Source organism: Rhinichthys klamathensis, unplaced genomic scaffold (assembly GCF_029890125.1).
Source record: "Rhinichthys klamathensis goyatoka isolate OS25496 unplaced genomic scaffold, OSU_Roscu_1.1 h1tg000068l_1, whole genome shotgun sequence".
NCBI classification, from domain to species: Eukaryota; Metazoa; Chordata; class Actinopteri; order Cypriniformes; family Leuciscidae; genus Rhinichthys; species Rhinichthys klamathensis.
The window spans coordinates 3690290-3709037 of record NW_026606611.1 but is presented as its reverse complement, the minus strand read 5'-3'; the positions used below and the strand labels follow the sequence as shown (position 1 = coordinate 3709037).

At 40.3% G+C, this 18748-nt stretch overlaps 1 protein-coding gene across 1 annotated transcript in view; it reads right to left on the bottom strand.

Moving 5' to 3' along the window:
- enox2 (ecto-NOX disulfide-thiol exchanger 2) overlaps nucleotides 1–18748 on the bottom strand; it is a 301696-nt gene that overhangs the window by 125023 nt on the left and 157925 nt on the right. Inside the window, exon 3 of the mRNA XM_056250293.1 lies at nucleotides 18393–18536. Within this exon, the coding sequence (XP_056106268.1) occupies nucleotides 18393–18536 (144 nt within the window). The remainder of the gene's footprint in view (nucleotides 1–18392; nucleotides 18537–18748) is intronic.

Below are 18748 nucleotides of genomic sequence, written 5' to 3'. Positions count from 1 at the left end.
GACTCACTCCTGAGGAATGCTCTGAGAAGGAGGGCATCTGGAAAATGGGCTAATGAGTTTGCTCTGGTCCAGGACACCTAGCAGAGAGCAGCCTGTAGAAACATGCTATTTCACAGCAGAATCTATAAAGATGCTAATATGGAAGCCAACCTGCCAGTGTATCTCAGTACACCTGCATACAAATTAAATACTTAGGAGGCAAAACAGCAATCTCATGGTAATGAAAAATCACACTCCAAACGTAAGCAGAGATTCTGCCAGACACACAGTGATAAAAGGACATTAAAGCGCTACATGTTAGCACAAGTGTTCTAATTCCTAACCGGTGGCAATCACGGTTCTAGATGAGAGTCTGTTCGCCAGCTGTACCGAACGATTATTTAATATGTATGCGGAGGCCTCAAGCTGCGTGCTGATGAGACGACGACTCGCGTCTGGATATGCAATGATGACTGATGCAAATGGAATAATCCCTCGCTAGGCAAGAGATGAGGCACAAACATTACAGATGAGGATGACATTTACCATTTGCTCAGCTGTACAATTCACTCCCACAGATCATTGAATCTGTTAAAGAAAAAGAGAGTGCGAGAAAACCCATCGCCTCTGCCACATCAGAGGTGAGCGGTTTGAAAATGAGCATTGTGTTTTTATTGGCTTGTTGTAAAAGTGCTCTGGATTCTGCAGAATAGTTCTCATGTTTCTGGAGAGCATAAAAAGATTCGGTCAACTGAATCAACTGATTCGGTTCCGATTTAAAGTCGATTGGGGTGTAACAATACACTCGTGTCATGATTTGGTTCGAAACATGATACTGATCTTACAATACGAAACTGACAATATTTTGAACAAAACGAAACTAGAGTTGAAATGGCACATAGGCATGCACTGAAAAATAAATGAAACTTTCATAACTATTTTTGTCCTATTAAATATAACTATTAAAATGCAAGAGATAAACCCGTGAGCTTTTATTTTGACGGAAACTACAGTCAAGCTTTCTTTTTGGCGGAAACAAGTTTACAAAACCGTCTCATTACAAATCTAGTGAAATGTTGTAATTGTCAACTATGGAACTGTAAAAATAATTCGCAACACAAACATACAGTCTTTTGATAACGACACAAAGCCTTTTCGTGCTTTCGATTTTAGTCTGTTTGATAGCAATGGTGCAAAACACGACATTAAATACCTTTTATGTTATTATGAAAGGTTTTAATATATTTTCGGGCTGCCACAGTCTAGTTAACGAATGGGAAACACTGAAATCTATTTGTGGCAGTCAATGCTGAACCACCACAAATAAATCAATGTATGGGAAACACTGATTCTGCTCAGCTAAAAATACAGAATTATGTTAGACACATATGCTTGCACTCTGTCCCTGACTACATACATTTAAAGATGCAGTCCGTAGCTTTTTTTGGGTTAAAAATGATCCAAAATACACATTTGAGAAAATACATAACCAGCCAGTGTTCAAAACTATCTGCTTGCCTTAGCTCGATTCAAAGCGGTAAGCTTGTAATAATGTTTTTAACTTCAGTGGTACTGGTGGATTTCCGCAGGAGATTCGAGCATGTCTTTGCGTCATTACGTCACATCTGTACACATAAAGAAGAGTCTCGGCTAGTAGGCTATATTGCGTGTGAGGATGTTGGAGGTGGATATTTATAGCCTTTTCTCACAGCACTTGATATAATTAAACTTATCAATTTGATGGCGGATCCAGAAAGGTTCAGACGACAATCACCAGTGACAACTGGAGATTTACCCGGTGTAAAATACAAAAGACTTTTTTCGAACTTCGGAGTGGCTACAGAAAAAAAGAGACCGCAACCGGACCCATGCGAAAACAATGATAAATATCGGAAGGACATTACATGTAGTCACGCAATGCTGACGTTGTTAACATTAACAATTTGAGAAGTATAATTTGCACGGTTTTGCGTGATATGATAAGCGATTGTTAGATTTAATCAGCGCGATTTACTGCAATGTCAGAACCAGAACAAAAGTGGATGTTTCTTACTAGTTCAGATGACATTTTCCGGTGAAAATTCTTATGTTGGTCATACTTCCAAAAAGAATTGTGATTCTGAATGACAGTATCCACACCAGCGCGGTGACTGACAGCCTCACAGTCTCCTCAAACATTGTGTTCATCCGCGCTGTGCCGAGTCGAGGGTGTTGAAGTACAACTCACGTAAAGTTGATAATTCCGCAAATTAATGCAATTGCAGATTTTGAACAGAGATGGCGACAAAGAGGAAAAACTGCGGACTGCAGCTTTAAATATTGTATTTTATTAAATAAATGTATTTTATTTTTAATGTATTAATAATGATTAAATTATTATATAAAATAATGAAAAAAAAGAAGCTTAAGTGTACGACCTGGGTTTACCATATTTTAATGGATCATCAAAATGAAGATTAATTAAGGATCGATATTGGTTTCTTAAAATTAAGATCGATTAAACTGATTAATCAATATTATCAGCCCAGCCCTATCAAAAACAGAGTTGATATGTGCTAATCCCATTCCACCCGCTTCTATCATTTCCTGTCCTCTATACTTTTGCTATCAATAAAATGTCAACCACCCCCAATTCAAATGGAGAAATCTAGTGAAAAACTGGATGCAGGAGTAATTGACATTAGCGTCACTGGACGTCCTCATCAATAGATCTTGCCTTGACACTCATATCCCAAAGTCTGCATAAGGACATGCTTCAAATCCATAGTAAACCCAGCAGGCTTGTTAATCAACTCTAGTTTAAGCCCACTTGAGGTCTGCTCGACTGACACACATATTGAAAAGTTAAGGGTTCACATCCTGAGAGGCTCACTAAGGAACAGAAATCTGCTCAGATCCCTGCATGCAATCGATAAAACTAACTTTTATAAATGTCGTCTCCAATTAGACTTTATTGGATGCTTGGTGGCAGCGAGTGGCGAGTGCCTGTGGATATTCTTGCTTTTGGGAATCAAATGATCTGCAATTTCCACCTGTTTATTAGGAAGTCCTCACTGTACATTGACTAAGGCCATTGAAACCCATCAGCCTATCAGAGAGAGGCTTTCTAATGGACTTCTGATACCATCACAGAGAAGTGGAAGAGCTGCCGCCGTCCCTGCACACTTAATGAATAGTATTAGGACAAAACGGCAGCTTAACAACTTCAATAGGGAACAGCCAGTTAAATCTGATCGCCGCAATTTCTACCTATAAAAGACCTACAAAAGCCAGAGGCTTGCGGTCACGGTCTGGCAGCTCAATCTCTCTCTTCTTTTTCTCAGGCTCTGGACAAAAATGGTATTTTCAATTCTCTGACAAACGAATGGAGCAGCATTTAAAGCAAAATAACATTCTTCGATGTAACATATTTCGATAGTCCACTTTAGACATTCTACTAATCTGACTTCAGCTGACTTTGCAACTACAGTACATGTCAACTACCAGTCATCATACTAGTATTAGTAATACTCTACTCTTAATATCTTATAACACTTAACTTGAAGTGCCCCAATAGACATTCTATGGACTGTAAGTGTAAGTAACTATGCAAGTACATCTCAACATATTCTACTAGCCCTAACCCAACAGTCTACTAACTGCCTGATGATAGTAGGCATTTAGTTGACATGTAGTTGCAAATTAATAATATTTAGTTGTCATGTAGTTGCAAAGTTACTTATAGTTAATAGAATGTCTAAAATAGGTATATTGAAATTTTTTTAATATGTGATTGTCCATTTTGGTGTGGTACACCCAATTTTCAAGATCCAATCAATTTCCATTGGCACTTTTTCTAGTTGATATCCTTTTTTTACTCAAAAATATGATGTAAAATGAGTTGCAGACAACATAATATTTGCCATTTCAATGCATGAAGGGCTTGGCAGACAACTGAGACAGTTATTGTAGACTACAGGGAGGCTTTTCGAGCCTGTCTAGTAAAGAGTGTTCTCAAATGATTTGTTCACAAAACATTTCAAAATCTCTAAAAACACCACAGGCATTTTTGCAGCCCATTCTCACCAAGCAGCAAACCAAGAGCTGGTTCTCACCAAAGATCATAGCAGTGACAAAAACACAGAGTATTCCCATAGCTCAAATCCTCCATAACCAAAACTAAAGGAAAAGGAAAGTTTCAATTCTGCCATTATTAAGCCACTTTTATGTTGTACCACAACGGCATTTTCTTTCTTCAGTAGAATATAATATTTCAGTATGTGCAGAGTGCTTTTTCATAATGTGAGCTGGGGTGCCAAAAAAAAAAAAAAACACCAAAAAATGAACTAACAATGATAATACTTCAAGAATGTGATGGTCTTAATGTTATTAACAACATTAACTCATACATTAATTAAAAATAAAAAGTTGTATCTGTTATATTATTTAATGGACCCGAGCTAACATATACATTCAATGAACAGTTGCATTTTTATTAACTAATGTTAAATAAGATGAATAAATACTGCAACAAATGTACTGTTTAATGCATTAACTAACATTAACTAATGGGACCTTATTGTAAAGTGTTACCCATGAATCATCATTCATGACACTCCATATTTTCAACATTGTTGCCAAGAAAAAATTACTCTCATATTGCTTTTTTGTTAATGAGTTCATGTGAGAACTGAATTTTATGATCGTACCCACAGACACAGAGGACAACGATGATGTACAGTACAAGAAGAATCATGCCTGTGATTAATTGTAAAAAAAAAAAGTGCACACCCAGCACAAACATAAAACAAGAAAGTGTCTTTAAATGGTGATGTCCTACTGGACAGAGAAAAAAAAAAACAAAAACAAAAAAAACATTTAGTTCAGTCAGACATTACTTGTTGGGCTTCCTCAGATCACACACACACACACACATTCAAGAATATCTAGACGGGTTATCTTACCCTGCGAGAGGATGAAAACCTGAGAATCAAAGAACAGAAGAGTGGGAGCCAGAAAGAGATAGGAGTCTCATTAAAGTACCATTGATGAAAGCGCCTGAAACGCAAGTACAGCGCGGCAAAAAGAGGGGAGACAAGGATAAAAGGAAGTCCCATATGATCTAGACATCAGGCGTAACTTCTGGAAGACAGCTGGTGAAGTTGAAGTTTATTCTGATACTCCAGCATATACATCGATATGACGATGTATAGTCACATACTTGCCGATGCGAGTATTGATACACCTGCAAGTGCGCAGCAGTGGACTACGCTTAGTTTTAATACCAGAACAGCTTTTAAAACGGAGTGGAAATATGCTGAAATGGCTAGAACAAGGTTTAATCTATATTAGAATGAGTACATTATTATGCATGTGCTTAAAAAAAACAGAAGAAAACAATCAGAATATTATACCTGGTGGGGAGTGCCCAATGTTAACATGAAATCTTTGCCATTACCTATATTGTTATACAGGGCTACAGAGGTCCTTCATAATGCAGAGAGCAACTGCTTGCTCTTTCTATAGTTAGCAATGCCCCTATAGAAATTAGAATGGGTGTTTAATAAACAACTGTTATACTACATTCTGCTGAGGTGAAATTTAGTGCGGACCCACAGCGCTGGGATTTTGAAGCAGATTTTGTAGCCTACATTACAAAGATAGATCCGGCAATCCGTCAAACATCACTTATTCGAATCAGCTTTCGCGTGCGTCTGTTTTAAGCGATTTGAACGTTTCCTTTTAGTTAAAAACCGAGCAAAGAACAACACTCGGAGATGTTTCTCCACCGCTCGGCATACGTCATCTCCTTCATCGCTCTGATTGGTTTTAGGTCTATCCGCGACGTCCGTTGGTGACGCCCCTCTGGAAATGATTTGTCTTTAACGCTTTTTTAACCAGGCTAGGGTAATGTGGAAAAAGTGGACGGAATAACAGAGTCCAGTCATAAAAAAAGGAATTCACTGTATAAAAGTCACAGCACAATTTGGATGAATAAACAGAAAACATTGGCTGTACAGTGTATATGAAAATTTAATCGAACAAAAGACGTGTGATGCTAATAATGTTTTCAGCATCTGCCATATCACTATACAATGACACGCAACATGAACTTCATCTCCAGTCACTTCACAATCGTTCAACTTTTTCATTTAATAAAAAATAGCATCAAATACACTTTACTGCAAGGTCTTCACTACAACCCATCAAAATAAACGTTTAGTTTCATTTGAAATTATGATAAATATAGTACTATTGTATAGTATATTGAACTTCTCAAAGTAATAATAATAATGATAATAATAGTTAATTGAAGCAGTATTTTACAAAATTATCACGCAATATCAGAATTTTCTATCCATGTTTTAATTTAGATGGAAAACCTTTACTGTGTAGCACTTTGTTTGCCAAAAATGAAAGGAAGCATTTAAATTTCATTTGATTACATTTTAAAAGATTAATTACATTGTTAGAGTTTTGTGCATTCATTTGATTTCCACCATTTCTGATGAAACATTTGTATTAAATCATTAAACAGAATCCAGAACAATTAAAAGGCAACAGGATTAAAAAAAAAAAAAAAAAAGAAAAAAAAAGGATTTCATAGTGCCCTAAACGTGAAAGAACATGGCGGGACTTGATTTTATCCTTTGAGAAGACTGGATCATGGAAAGTGGGCGTTATGGAGGCAAAACAATAAGATTTTTTTTTTTTTACATTGTTTGTTATTTGCTCTTATTGCAGCAACCCTATATTAGATTTACGTGAACCAGCATCCTTACAGCATACCGGCAAGACGTCACACATCAGACGTACACATAAGCGCGTATACATCCCAACACAGACAGAAATGAGATGGAAAGGGCAGCGGTGATTGATGTCCCAGACCCCCTGAGGTATACCGACAGAAAACTTTTCACAGCTTGTTATGTAGATTCAATCATTCACTTCTTTCGTGTGGCATGCTGAACAGAGACAGCTGAGAGCAGAGTCCCCGTCACCACAGGGTGGGATTCCTTCAAACACACAGCCTTTCATCACGTCCCAATCACACACCGCAACGTAAACAAGCCAAAAAACACACACACACTGAGAAAAAGAAATGACAGAAGTGTTTGAGATCAATACAGACGCTCCCTGCGGGACAACGGTTTGAGAGGGAGGGTGTGAGCTTCAGGAACGAGACTGATTGATTGAATTGCCGTCAGCGCGCGCCGCAGCACGAGCGCCTGAACGTTTAGCTCATTCATCAGCGAGCGGCTCGTGCCAGGACTCATCTCAACTGTCACAAGAACACAATGCCACACAAGGTTCCCGCTGCCTGATACCTGATTGTGACCTTTATGGCCATAATACCAAAATCAACAGTAATACAATACATCTATATTTAAATATAGAAAACCGATGTAAAGTTTTGTTTCTCTTTTGTCTTAAGATGTCCAAATACGTGAAGGGTCACACGCAGGACAAGACCTAAGAGAGATAATGTGAGGGAGTGGGGGTCAACAGTGGTGCTGTGCTTCCAGTACTGTGGAATATCTCTTGTTAAACCAACTACACAAGCATCCACACACACAGACGCCCCGTCCTACTCTCACACCCCCCCGCACAAGCACTCAGACAGCCCAGCCTCTTCACACACCACCTCAATTATCAGTAAAACTGTAGACAGAGAGATATGTCCTCATCCGTGTTTGTGTTTGTGTTGCAGTTCCTACCACATGGATCACACACACACATGCCCACGAAATGAAGCAATGAGCCAGACGGGGCTGCCAACCTTTGCAGAGTGCTTCTCCCACACACATTGCTTACTGTATCGCTGCTTCTCTTGTCTTCTGTCTCAATCGTGTTAGGGTGAGAGGCAGCTGCCTCATCTGCACCTCCCCTCCTCAACGCCAATCAATAGTGTTTCACGGCGCACTTCTCAAGCACCACTTACTGCAGTCTAATGGTGCCGAAGGGTTACAGCAAAGCAGCGTGACTCACTGCATATATCATGCCAGTTGCTACATCCTCAAACATAAAAATAAAAACATCTGCTGGCTGATATCACCTCTGATTTATGTCTCCACAGCAGCTGGCTTACAGAAAATACTGTGGGGTGCAAAAGCCAAATTTTGGCCATTTTTCCTAAAAATGATCTCTCAGGCCAACATTGGCCACAGCCAAGCAGTAAGCATATATGCTCTGATGTAGGAGTGGGTGATAAGCAAACATTTTTAATCCTTACGTACATTGCAATAAAACAAAAGAAATAAAGAAACGACTAGTTTATTGACTCAATATTGTTTCATTTTATAACTGTGGTTATCTTTGTTTTCAAAAATAAGTTGTGTCTGGCATGCATCATTTCCTGATTAGGGTTGTTATTGTTAACTAAAACTATTCAAAATTGTTTTTGGTAATTTAAATAAAACTGAATGGCTGAATTAATCAATGACTGATTTAATCAATGAACCATTAGATTAAAAAAATTATATTCGCCAAGTTAGTTGGCAAAAGTTAGTTTAAAGTTGAAGTACTGAAATCACTAAAACTGAAACAAAAACTTGATTAAAGCTATAATTAATATTTGAAAAAGAAACAGAAACTAATTAAAATGCCAAAACCACAAAACAAAATTACTATAAAAACAGAAAAGGGTCATTTAAAATATTAATACATACTACAGTACAACAGAAATAAAAAAAATGACTGTTTCATGAAACAAAAACAAACATTTCTGCAGCCTTCTCTGTATTGTTCCATTAAATGACCTCTTGTCCTTAGAACGTAGAGTACCTGAACCACACACACACACGCACACGCACACACAGGGGTGTAGTACCAAATTTTGGGCCCTGGGTACAAACCATCTTGCTGGGCCCCCCGCGACGAACTTTTGACTTGAGCTCGGCGACTTCTCCAACGGGGGGGGGGGTTGTTGTAGAGACGTAGAGACGGAGACGGACTTTTGACTTGAGCGCGGTGACTTCTCCAACGGGGGGGGGGGGGTATGGGTATGAGCGGACTTTTGACTTGAGCTCGGCGACTTCTCCAACGGGGGGAGGGTTGTTGTAGAGACGTAGAGACGGAGACGGACTTTTGACTTGAGCGCGGTGACTTCTCCAACGGGGGGGGGGGGGGGGGTATGGGTATGAGCGGACTTTTGACTTGAGCTCGGCGACTTCTCCAACGGGGGGAGGGTTGTTGTAGAGACGTAGAGACGGAGACGGACTTTTGACTTGAGCGCGGTGACTTCTCCAACGGGGGGGGGGGGGGGGGGGGTATGGGTATGAGCGGACTTTTGACTTGAGCTCGGCGACTTCTAAGGGCCCCCCCCCTGCCTCGGGCCCTGGGTACTCGGTACCCCTTTTCCCCCCGCTACCACGCCCCTGCACACACACACACACACACACACACACCTGCTCCATTGTTAACCAACCCCACACACACACACACACCTGCTCCATTGTTAACCAACACTACACTACAAAGAATTGATAATTAGAATCAGATTTTTCTTTCCAAAATTGCTTAACTGGCTCGCACGCTTTCACTCCTGAAGTTAGCACTGCTAATCCAAGTGTGTTTGTGTTAGTGTGAATGTGTGAGCACCACACAACACCTGACAACACCATGACAATAGTGTCTCCACCAGCAGCAAGACACAAATAAACCTCTGCATCTGGCAGCAATCCTCAGCTATAAGCCAGTTCCTCAGGTCCCTTGGCGATTAATAGACACAATGTCAGTGTATTCAACCTGCACCACATATTGTTGCACATACAGTAATTCCACTGAAATATGAAGGCAATGTCTTCCCATGATTCATTAAGACACAAAACCATTGTGGCATGCCATTAGCAATTCTGAAAAGAGAACCAATTGCTACACAGTGTTGGCGTATTACCCAATACCCACTGATATATATCAGAGGTAAGTAGTTCAAATAGTTCAAAACAGAGGTAGCAACAGGTTATTACAGTATGTTGATGCAGGCCTCTGTGGTAATGTATGCATTCTGTTTTTGTGCAAAAACTACAATCCCAACGCTGTTAAAAAATTATAATAACTCATCAATAAAGAAGTTAAAGTGTACGCCATTTATGAGGCAAAAAAAGCTTCACGGCTAAAACAAAGATAAAGAAATTAAAGCAAAAGTGAAAAAGACGGTTAAAAAGAAAAGAAAAGATGGTTTAAAAATAAAACTGGGTGTGTTTTGTAACACAGAAACAAGTTCTGAATGAAATAATTAGAGACCTCATTTTGTACACTGTACATACTGCAATTATATGATTTGGATTTAGGCTGTTTCCATTCATTTCGCTATTTCTTTAAATGGGTCACACTATACAGTTAATTTACATGGCGCTCACCTACAAACGAGTGGGTAGAACAGTCAGCACACTTTTTATACTGATTTTAAGCTGTAAAAAAGGTGTGTATTCACAGTATAGAAACAAATTAAACTATGTAGAAAAAGTTGCGAAACCGTAAAAATGTTTTCAAAAAAAAAAAAAAAAAATCCCTAAAAGATTGATTATTGGAGTACATTTTACAAGAAAATACTATTTCAGTCTATCTACTTCAAAACCAAAACCAATGTGTCACTTGTTTCTTTGATTTCATTTGTGATATTAAAGTGGCTAAAAGCAGCGAGTAGCTCCCGGTTAAAGCGGCAGAGTTCAGGTTGAGCTGTAAACAACCTGTCAACTGTCCTGTGCGATATTGGAGATTCTCACCCACTCGCTCTCTGCAGTGCATCCGTTATCCAGTAACATCAACACCAGTGGGGCGTGTGGAGGAGGGCTGGGTTGGTCGTCTAATGGAGTGCCAGCGCTAATGAGATGAATCTATCCATTATAATGCTTTAACGAGAGTAAATCTGCATGGCTGGTAATTAGTCCACGCCCCTGCATTAGCTCCACTCCTTGGAGGAGCGACTCTGTCTTGTGTTGCCAGAGGACATCAGAGCGGCTGAATGCATTATGCACCAGATGCTGTGAATTTTCATCATTTAGATGTGTTTCCATCAGGGAGCGGATTGATCAGGCACGGTCACGGCGGATAAGAGCACGGCATAATGACAGGCCGGGAAGGAAAACCGCTGGCGTTGTTCAAAAAGAAACCCCATTAAGCAGCTCCCAGTTGCTAAGCAAACACGTACGGCACAACTATTTAGAGCGGCAGCGAAGCGATGGAAGAGCCGAGGCATTGTAAGATTCGAGACAACAGTCTCATGACTCTGCAAGCATGATCGAGGGCTTAACAAATCAGACAGGTGCTAAGTGCACTGTGCAACTGAGAAGCAAACTGCAGACATCCCACTGAGTGAGCCAATATTAGCTTTGTGCATACTACAAATGTCTTGTTTTTGGTCTTTTGGTGCTTTTATTTAAATGTGATTAGAAATCGTAATAAAAGGATACGATCAGGGAATGTTGTGAGCCAGATCAGAACTCATGTTGCTGCCATAAAACTTCAAATAATAGCCGAGTCCCAAATAGACGCCTGTCTCTTTTACACGCCTGGTGTGGCTGCAGGTTTGGGTAAATAAAGGCCGGTCTCAAATAGAGGCCGGGTCTGTTTTTTAGTTTCAGGTTGTATTTAATCTTCTAAAACCCGTCAGATCGTCCGCTTTTTGACGGGCGCCAAAGCAAATTTTTGTCCCACAAAGCATTTTTTGATCGGTGAGTGATGCAGAAGAATGACTGCTACGCTTGACAGGGCGCATGAGCAGATAGAGAGAGAGTGCCCCGGCCGCGCGCGCGCACTCTCACATCTTCAAACACGAGCGCTGTCTTGCTCTCTCTCCCTCGTGCATATTAATCAAAAATCAATTGACACGATAGTAAAAGGAAGACCGCAGTTTCACGTGGAACATTTGGAGATTTTTAGAGATTAGAGACTCTAGGCCTGAACAACATCTCAACACTAAATTATAAAGGCTGGCCTCATATAGACGCCTGTCTCAAATACAAGCCGGTGCAGTTCGACGATTTGGGAAAATAAAAGCCCGGGCTATTATTTGAAGTTTTACGGTAGTATAAGCATCATTCTGTTCAGCCACGACTCCAACATAGTACATTGTCATGTTTTCTGATTTTCAGGTTTTCAATCTTTTGCCATTTTTATTTAGAGGAGGTTAGAGCGAGTAATAAGAGGACCAATATCGAGAGAATGTTGCGAGTCAGATTAGAACTCATATTGTCTGCATGAGCACCTTTCTGTTAAGCCACCGCTCCAACATCCAGTGTCCTATTTTAAGTCTTTTTCCGCTTGTATTGAGTAGAATAGAGCACCTTTCTGTTAAGCTATGGCTCTGACATTCCACAGTGTCCTATTTATAGTCTTTAGCCACTTTTATTTAAAGGAGAGTAGAGAGAGTAAGGCGAAAGATCAGGGAATGTGTCAAGGCAGATTAGAACCTTTTATTTTCTGCATGAGCACCTCAGCTTTTTGTTTGTAGTCTTTTGTCACTTATTTAGAAGAGAGTAGAGAGAGAGAGTGATAAGAGAGTAAGGGGCAGCAGAGCAGAAAGGAAATGTTTAGAAGGCAAGATGGAATGTCAGATTCAAACCCGCGTCGTCTGAATGAGCACCACAGCTCACTGCTAAGTCACAGCACTGACATACTCAATCTTAAAAGCCTTTCTTCAACCTTTTTTTTCTATTATTGTCTGAAACCCATTACCACACTGACTTCCATTTCAGCAGCCGGACTCAGGAGTGATTAAATATTCGTGTATGGTGAATACAGCTCATCTAAGCCATTCTCAAATGACGTCCTTACACTAAAGAAAAAAAAAAGTGTTCTGAAATGAGCAGATTAGATTAGCCCTAGAAAGCTTTGATCTAAAGCTCTCTGGCTAGCTTTGATCTGCACAAGCAGCTCTTCATCATGACCAGAACACAATATGAGCCTATTTCACTTCCATTTGTATCAATTCTATGGGTATATACGACGATGAGAGGCTCTGCTCACCGTCACTTGCTGCTATTTATCCCTAATCAGAGTCACTTCAAGTCATGAATGGCGGCACTGTTCCTGAGGGAAAAATGACCATCAAGGACCAGGAGATCAGAGCAGCAGACTTCAATTGCTAATGATATTTACATAGAACAGCATGTGTAGAAACACATGATGGCTGAAATTTACAATTATCAAATGACTTATAGGGCTCTATCTTGCACCCAGCGCAAATGACTTTGTACACTGACGCATGTATCATTCCTATTTTGCACCCGCGCAAAGCGGACTTTTCCCTCCACAGACACTAGAGATGCGCGGATGGGCTATTATTTCATCCGCAACCGCATCACAAAACTCATCATCCGTCCGCCATCCATCCGCACCAACGTTTTTGACCAATTTTCAAAACCGCACCCGCCCGCCATCCGCTGATTGGGCGATACAAGGCGCTGCTGATGACAGCCGCGAGACTAGAAAGCTCAGAATATCAGCACAGCAGTGAACTCCGTCTCCGATCGGCGCGCAGGGACAAAAATAAATAAATAGCCTAAATTAAATGCACTTCGGCAAACCTGACCTTATCTGATAGGCTACTGTACAATATTTTCATTGTAGCCTAATAGAAAACGCATTTTGGCACATAATTTCAACATGCTGCTATTGTATGGGGCGCCAACAATGTTACGTGACAGTTCTCCATTACGGACGCGAACACTCAGAAAGCGGCACTAAAAGACTTTCAAACTTTTACAGAGGCCTCAAAAAAGCACAAAGCCTTTCTTTAAAGCGAATTTCGTTTTGTATTAATTGTATCTTCATTTTAATCCATGTTTCATTAAACAATTTTCTGGATTTAATAAATAGGCTAAAAAGTAAATAGTCTATCTTGATTGTGTAGGCTATTTTTCATTATAAAATATTAGGCTGTGTATACCGACATGGATCAATTATTAATATTAGATTTCATCTGTCTTTTGTAGGCATAGCTGATGGCGCACCAACAAACAAGCCTAGGAGTGACTTCGGCGTTTCTTTAATATCGAGGCTCTAGTTTATTATATGATTGTTAGCCCTGTTGATGGTATAAAATGAATTGCACTGTGCCTGAAAAAGACGCGCTCTCCGCTCTCTTCCCGTGCATTCAAAATTAACGGGAGTCTTCAGAACAGGCTCGTCCAGCGTCAACAGCACCGAACTTAGCTCAAATATTAATCGTTACCATCTCTAATAACAACAAGCAGTCTCTGCATAGACTCGACTATCTGATGAAAATTTGACTATTTCAAAGTGTGCTCGACTTTGTGCTCAAAGTGTGCTTTATTTTTTTTTTTGGATGTAGGTATAGTCAGATAACAATATTTAACAATGTATATTTTTCATTTGATTGGTTCAACCGCCCGCCATCCGCCCGAATTTAATTAAAATATTTGTTTTCGTCCCGCCATCCGCCCGATCCGCGGTTTATCCACGGAGTCCGCGGCTGTAACCGCCAACCGCGCATCTCTAACAGACACACGTCGGTTAACTAAGAAATACACTTGCGCTCCCCGGGGCGGTTCAGCGCAAAGAGGAGGCGTGTTCCGGCGCAAACTTTCCCTCATGCCATTTTGCTGTTCTTTAAAACAATTGCGCCACTGACCAGAAAAAACCTAGTCTAAAGTCAGCGGCGCGTTGCGCGTTGTTCATAATGCTATTTTAAGTGCGCATGCTTGGCCATAATGTAGCGGGTGCACAACTCGCATACACTTTGATTCTCTCATCAACACAGATGCAGCAGTTTTTATTTTTGCAAATCATACATTATAACAAGGAAAAATATTAACACATGAGGGAAATCATTGTGGTGTCCATGAAGATGTAAAAAAATTAGTTTTTTTTCCTCCCACGCCTGTTTAACCGACTCTGATTTGGGTGGGTTTCTCCCATCCCCATACAACGTCACTTCTCTGTCTTTCACGGTCCTGACAAGAACGTCGGTCTCCTCGGCTGTGAACCGCTCCTGGCGCGCGCCTGGTAAATCCGCCGTTATAATAGCAATCCGCCATGCAACATGCGAACCTGCTCTTAAAGGGAATGTGAGATGATGCTCTGATTGGTTTATTTCACGTTACGCCCAAACCACACCTATGAATAATGAAGCTACTTCAGACCAACCCCTTTTAGATTTGCGCCAGGCGCAAGAGGCATTTATCTTGCCGGGAAAATAGCAACAGCGCCGGGATCCGCCCACAAAGTTACTTGCACTTTGCGCTTTGACACTTGCATTTCAGATCGTTAAAATAGGGCCCATAGACTCTAAAAGGGGCAATTAGCAATTTCTGGAAAAACGCTGTTGAAAGTACATCGGACTGAGCACCACAACAAACTTTAGGCCAATCAGCAGTAGGGGGCGAAGGGGCGAATACACTCACGATGAGGGAGGAGAGAGAGTGAGCAAGGGGACGATTTGAAGAAAGACTGTAGAAAGAGAGATGACTGAGGGCGTTTTTTAGGGCTGAAACGATTCATCGAGTTACTCGATTAACTCGATTACAAAAATTCCTCGAGGCAAAAACTCTGCCTCGAAGCCTCGTTAAATTCCTATGACGCGCACTATACGCGCAGGGATCTATATACTATAGTGCGTGATACATTTTGAATTTAGTTGGCGCGACGGCGGAGAGTAAAGACGTCCATAAACGGCAGAGAATGTCTAAAGTTTGGGATCATTACATACTTAAAAAGGAAGAGAACAAGGTGCAATGTGTCTACTGCAAAGTAGACCTGGCATAGGCTACCACAACAGTACGACTTCAATGATTCAGCATCTGAACCGAAAACATCCACTCCGTGCTGTTTCACTAAGCGTCGCTGAAACAAGGTAAACTAATGGTGTTCACGCCGAACGCGGATAGAGCGTCAAATACGCGTTTATCGCGTCTAGTTCAAGACGCTTGATCATTCGCTCGAGTTAAAATTTTTCAACTTGCGCGGAAGACGTTTGCGGCAAACGCGTAGCCCAATTCGAATGATGCGTCTATTCGCTTCTCAAAGCTAAACATCATTATCTAGTCAAACCGCATCACGACATCGCTACAAATACAGTATGGGATTAAAATCAGCGAACATCAATGTATCATAGGCTTATGGTGTGTTCACACCGAACGCAAATATAATTATTTGCGCGAGTAGATTATACAAATTTGTATAATCTACTCGCGCAAATAATTAAATTTCCCTATGCCGTTCGCAGTGCCATGTTTTTAAGTAGTAAACGTATTCACGTTCAATTGCAAGAGAGTATAGCCTAAAAAAAGACCCCCTTCACACACACGAACGCATGCAACCTCGTCTCTCTCACGCGCCAGTCAGATCAATTGCGGCAATGCATCACATATGCTTAAACTTTTATGTAGCCACGCAACAATAATTTCAGCATGCATTCACTGTATAGACCGCGACGTGATGGAGGAACAAATATTGTATTGCAGTCTTTGCGAGACCTTGTTTGTAGCCTATGTCACGTCTTCCAAATAGTTACAGACAACAACAAAAAATGAAATTCCCCAGCCTGCTTCTCCAAATCCACTCGTACTTTTGGGGAAGACATTTTAATCGCTACCAAAGTAATTGAGCATAGAACATTGTTGGCACTTATACTAAATGGGTAAAAAATGCAATAAATAGGTTTAGTTTTGGAGTCAAATGTTGGAGTTGGAATAAATACCCGTTTTTTTTTTTTTTTTGATAAATAAAAGCCAAATGCTTGATCATTTTACAGCCACATCATTTTCATTATGCATTATTTGTTTTGTTTGTTTAAAAACACACAAAAAAAAATGTATCCGATTACTCGATTAATCGATCGATTAAGTGCTAGATTAATCGATTGCAAAAAGAATCGATAGCTGCAGCCCTAGCGTTTTTACACTGGCCATTTTTGCTTTCACATTAGCAAGTTTTCATGCGAACTGTGCCCCGTTCTGAACTAAACTACCAGTGTGAAAATGCCCTGAAAGACATTACAAAAGAAAAAAGGTCAAAGGAATCCCACTGGAGAAATAATGGTTATGATCAGGCAAGAGCTTTAGGACCTGTGCTAGTATTAGAAAAGCTTTCCAACGCTAAAGAGACATAAGCAGGAAGGCCTGAAAAGGACGCCGAGGTTGCGTTTTTTCTGTTTCATGTGGTAGTAACATTGGTTTTGGTTTGTTTCACAGAACAAGATTGCTGTTGTTGTAATGTTAGCTATAGTAACAGGAGGTTTCGAGTGTCATTGTTTGTCTGGAGCTGGTGTGCTGCAGGTGACTACCAACCAACTCTTGCTTGTATATACTCATGTGTACTGTATGTTCATGTTTTGCTCTTCCTTGTTGTCCGTTCGTCATCTTCACTTCGCTTAGCATTATTGCTACGCTTCAGCAATGATAAAGAGACATCCACTCTTGCATTGCATGTTCGTGAATCTTGGGCAGGGAGCAAAGAAAGGTCTGTTTGTTTGGGTTGATTTCAAAAGCAACAGTGCTTCTCAGAAATCGCTTGCTGCACATTTAAGCAGAAAAGTTGCAGGTTCAATGCACATCTATGATCCATGTCCATCATCATTTTGGCCCTCAGCAAGGCGTCAGACTCCAGAATGCTCCATGGGATTTATCCTTGTAATAAATTTACGGTGGTGTTTTACTGTGACATTGAATAAATGTCACAAAAAAGTTAATTCCAAGAGAAACGCATTGCATTGTATCTTAAAATGCTAAATGGGAATAAGACAGCCTAATTAACATGAACAATTAATCTGATCCAATTAAGTCTCCTTGACAACCAGAAACATAAAGTAGTCTTTCCAAGATCCATTTCTTTCAGCTAATCATAATTCAATTAATTAGTATGCCATTAACATTAATATGAATATGAATAGGTTCTCCTTCATTTGAGTCAACCTGTGTCAGAAAGGTTTGTAAAATTCCCTGGGCGTCACTTTTCAAGTGTTATTTTGAAGGTCATCAGCAGCAGACAGAGTCTCTCTTCATGATTGGCATATATCCAGCGGCTCCCTGACTTTCCTTTGCATTGTGAAAATCCAGACTGCAAGGGGATAGTCATAATTATGACAAGATACAAGCAGAAATCCTTGAAACCCTTCTATAGAAATATGAAATGCTCGTTTATTTGGTCACCGGTTGTATTTAGTGTTGTTTTCCATGCATATTTGAATTATATTTTTATTTTATTAACCTCATAAATGGCTAATTATGATATCAAAGCGATTATAAAAGTGGAAATATCCTGAGGTCTCTGTTCTGATGTTTTAATGAAGGCGATAAATTGAAGTGAACATCTCACAGAATGCAGAAGACCTCCAGGAATTCACCTCCCACATTCAAAGGTCAAGGAAAAAGCAACAGCAGAAATAACGATGTGAATGTAATTAACGACTGTAGGGCTTGATGAGTGTGAATGAGCGTGGTCTGAGGCCGAGAGGAATTCATTAAACGTACCTGGAGGAAGGTTGGGTCTCTTCCTCTTTTTGCTGTTTTCCGTTCCGTTTTCCAGAGGACAGTCAGAAAGCAGAGGACCATTGGAGCTGTTGAATTGCAATGGTTCGTTGTTCGTGGCAGGGTCGAAGGGCAGCGGATTCAGACCTGTGGAGGGAAAGAACAGAAAACTTGGTAAGTGCCTTGGAACTTGCATGTTCCATAACCATAGTCTCGCATAGCTAGTCTAAGGTCTGGTTTGTATAGCAACTTCAGTAAGGGGCTGCCTGACCGACATGTATCATGATGACCATGTTTTTTAACATGTATGTTTAACGAGTACAGATGTATATACAGTGGATGAATTGTTAAAGACAGGT